The sequence below is a fragment of the Cucumis sativus genome, unplaced genomic scaffold, assembly GCF_000004075.3.
Source record: "Cucumis sativus cultivar 9930 unplaced genomic scaffold, Cucumber_9930_V3 scaffold40, whole genome shotgun sequence".
Classification (NCBI taxonomy): domain Eukaryota; kingdom Viridiplantae; phylum Streptophyta; class Magnoliopsida; order Cucurbitales; family Cucurbitaceae; genus Cucumis; species Cucumis sativus.
In genome coordinates, this window is record NW_022279548.1 from 280,940 (window position 1) to 284,521 (window position 3,582).

The following is a 3,582-nucleotide window of genomic DNA, read 5'->3' on the forward strand; positions in this document are numbered from 1 at the left end:
AGAGCGGTTGTTCTTGACGTTTTAAAAACGTCAAGTTCGATTAAATAAAAAAAAAAAGGAAACACGCGTTAATAATTAGGTGAGAATTAATCCTTTTGCCCTAGAAATTAAAACGCATCTTCTTCTTCTTCACGCCTAAGCATTTTCGAAATCTCCACCTTCACATTGTCGTCGCGCTTGAGTTTTTGAAATCTCCAACTGAAATCACCGTTCTTGAAGTTGGGAAGCCCTATCCCACACCCATTCTTGACGTGATTCGAAATTGGTCTTCACACTCGTTCGAAATCACCATTCGAAATCGCTACCGAAGATTAATTCCATCTCTTCACACTCAATCTCCGTCTGCCATCCACCGTGCTTCAAGTCGGGCTCCTTCGAAAATGTCATCCATCGTCGCTTCTCTATACGAAAACTCCATCCTTCTTTATTTAGAGATTAGAAATTAATTCTCATTCACGTATGAAGATATCTTGATTTGTGATTTGAACCTTTTGTATTTGTATAGAAGCGACGTATTGCTCATGGTGCTTTGGGTTTTTTGGGTTAGAAATTTGAACCTCACGCATGAAGAGGTTAGAAATTAATTCCTCTTCCCTCTTCACGTATAAAGTTGGGGAAAGTCCATATATCACATGGTGCTTTGGGTTCTCCTTACAAATCCAATGGAGTTGATGATTGATATGAGAAGATACAGATTGATAGAAGGAGATATGGCTTATACGGGACCGTATTTTCCCTACTGTCACACAGTAGGTGAGTAATGTAACTATTTTCCATTAACTTTCTCTACCTTCCTATTTCTCTTGGCTTATACGGTTGTATTATGGTTGAGAAATGGTCGTCCATCTTACTGCTTGATGTTGTTTGAAAACAAAAGACTAACCATTTTAAACCAAAATTTGTCCCGAATATGCACAGATGACCGTGAGGGATACTCTAAACTCTGCACTTGATGAAGAAATGTCTGTTGATCAAAAAAAAAAAAAATTTATGAGAGAAGAGGTGAGGAGAATGAACACAAACCCATTTATGTTTGTATATTATATGATTTGTCTACACTTATGATTAATTTCAAACATTTTGATGCAGGTCGGAGAATATCAGGAGACTTATAAGGTTAGGTAGGTGGAAGAGATGATCTCTACTTCACATGATATTTGAATTTCTTATTCATTTAATTGTACATTTTAACAATTTTTGGCTTTTTTATTCCCTTCAATTAGATAACCAAAAGGATTTTGGAGAAATATGGTTCTGAGAGGGTTCTTGATACCCCAATCACAGAGGTTGTTTCTTAACCCAGAAACATTGTTTTCCGTCAATTTTATTGAACTACATTGTTATTTCATCATTGCAGAAGCTGGTATTTGTATCCAAAATTTCTCCATTCTATTGGAATTTTTTTTATTTTTGCAATTTATTATTCAATCAATCACTTCCCTCTTTGTTCATGCTAATAAAAATCTAGCTACTTTTGAAATTACAGGAGGTAAAATGCAGAACATTTGTTAACCAAGTCACTTATTTCGGACTAAAAAAAAGGTAACAACCAATTTGTTAACCATGTTTGCACTTTCAATATTGTTTAATTTTTTTGTGTTACACTTTCATATTAACTATAGTTGCAAAAATAGGTAACAAGAAATTTATTTTTTTAGAACTTAAAACAACAATGGTTGGATATCCAGTTGTGATTTATGCATATTTTTTGTATTGGCTTTTTGTTTGATTGTGTTGAAAGAAAGTTATAGTTCAAAGTGTTAGAGGCTTGGCCACCTTAGATTTGCAATTCCATTATGTCTTACTCTTTCGTGCATTATAATTATAAGTGTGTAGAAAAACATGTGGTGTTTGTTTAATTATACAATGTACTTACTTTCCCCTCATGTGTGCATTATAAGTATTTTCTGGCTTACTAATAACTTCATTGAAATTCTAGTTAATTTATTTATGATCTATCGCTAAACAATTACACAAGCTGAAGTGAATGAATAAATGTGCAAACACAAAATCTACTATGATGTTGAGTTGAATAGTGATGGTTGGATTTCTATTATGCTATGTTATATTAATTATCATCAAATTTTTTTTCAGGCTGCGAGAACCGGTGACTTAGAGCTTTTTCGTCGCGACTTGGAGCTTTCTCAAACTGTTATTGGGAAGTTTTTGGATAGTTTTTAGATAAGTTAGTTAATTTAGGAAGTTGAGTTGAACTAGGATGTTGAGTTGAACTTATGACAATCTAATGAGATTGTTTATATTATTTTTGCAACTGATATGAAATATTCATATATGTATTGTTTTGGAAATGATTATATATAAATATGGTGAAGCATTTTATTTATATATGATTATTTTTCTAACGCTTTGCACTATACTAAAAAGCCTTGATCTTCTTCCCCCAATGTTTTCATAAACTTCTTAAGACAGACCCTGACCTTGGTTAGGCTCGGATCTCCTTGGATTATCACCTTCTTCCCCTGATATGTAAATGTTAACATCAGATTCTTCCAATCCACTCCAGTCGTTCCCAAGGAATACAATCACTGCATTCCAAGTATGGCAACTACCCCTCCGAACTTCAAGGGTAAAAACTCATTCACTACCTTCTAGTCTCCCAGCATTAACTCAACATCTTCACAAATTACCTTCCCTTTGACTACAGTGCCCGAGCCCAAAATGACTCCATAATTCGACGTTTCTTTTGTACTCAGTTGCAACTCTTTCACTATTTTTTTCTGAAATGAAATTGCGTGTGACTCCACAATCAATTAGTACTATAGCCACCTTCCCTTGTATCATCTCTTTTACCTTCATTTTCCCTAGGTTGGATAATCCCACCACATAATTAATGGATAATTCCACCACCACCTGACTCTTCTCTACGATCTCAGGGGCATTCAATTCTTTCTGATCAATTCCTCCTTCAATAATTTCATACTCCTCGCCTTCTTCCTTCACAACAATCATTCGCAATTCCCTTTGCTCTTTCATCTTGCATTTGTGGTCATGAGAATATTTCTCATTACAGTGAAAGCACAATCCCTTCTTTCTAGATTGAAATTCAGCATCAAATAAGCGCTTCGTCTGTCCCTCTTTCCGTACTTCCTCTTTTGTTGTTCCTCGTAGAGTAATAGTTCTCATCGGCCAATTCATTCCTCCTTTACTTTCTTCTGTATTCGCAATGGTATTAGCCTTGGTGCTATTGTGGGAGTTTATCACCTTTTCTCCAGAATATCCAGAAAGATTTGCTTCCTGACATCTTCCTTGTTCTCTACCTTTTGCGCGATTAGTATCATTTGTGCTAATCCCTTCGACTCACATAAATCCATCTCCGCCTAGATCCACAGTTTCAATCCTGACATAAATGTCTCTTTTACCACCTTCTCTAATAGGTCCGACAAAGGAGCTACCCACTTATCGAATAAATTTTGATATTCCTCTATCGTTGTCTTTTGTTGAATTTGCAAGAACCTTACATACAACGATTCCTCCCTCACGGATCGAAATCGCACCAATAATCTTTCCTTCATATTCACCCAATCTACAAAGTTCTCTCGTTCTTCTTCAGAACGGTAAAAG

The 3,582-nt window shown here is 35.4% G+C and overlaps 1 protein-coding gene across 2 annotated transcripts; it reads left to right on the top strand.

Moving 5' to 3' along the window:
* Positions 1–309: 309 nt before the first annotated feature.
* Positions 310–2,276, top strand: LOC116405883 (pyruvate dehydrogenase E1 component subunit beta, mitochondrial-like). Of its 2 annotated transcripts, none has more exons than XR_004218961.1 (6): positions 310–753; positions 919–1,002; positions 1,090–1,121; positions 1,224–1,286; positions 1,487–1,542; positions 2,095–2,276. XR_004218961.1 is itself a non-coding variant. In XM_031889660.1 (6 exons), the coding sequence occupies exons 2-6, from the start codon at positions 919–921 to the stop codon at positions 2,114–2,116; spliced, it is 252 nt and encodes an 83-aa protein (XP_031745520.1). In that variant the 5' UTR covers positions 310–753; the 3' UTR covers positions 2,117–2,276. The 2 variants fall into 2 exon arrangements, 1 of the variants encoding a protein (XP_031745520.1); XM_031889660.1 differs by having other exon boundaries at positions 1,090–1,116.
* The last annotated feature ends 1,306 nt before the right edge of the window (positions 2,277–3,582 follow it).

Excerpts from the sequence above, each read along its gene's own strand:
- LOC116405883 (XM_031889660.1), top strand. The coding sequence starts at position 919 with ATGACCGTGAGGGATACTCTAAACTCTGCACTTGATGAAGAAATGTCT. Across the intron at positions 1,003-1,089 it reads AAAAATTTATGAGAGAAGAG|GTCGGAGAATATCAGGAGAC; the intron begins GTGAGGAGAATG and ends ATTTTGATGCAG. Across the intron at positions 1,287-1,486 it reads TTGATACCCCAATCACAGAG|GAGGTAAAATGCAGAACATT; the intron begins GTTGTTTCTTAA and ends TTGAAATTACAG.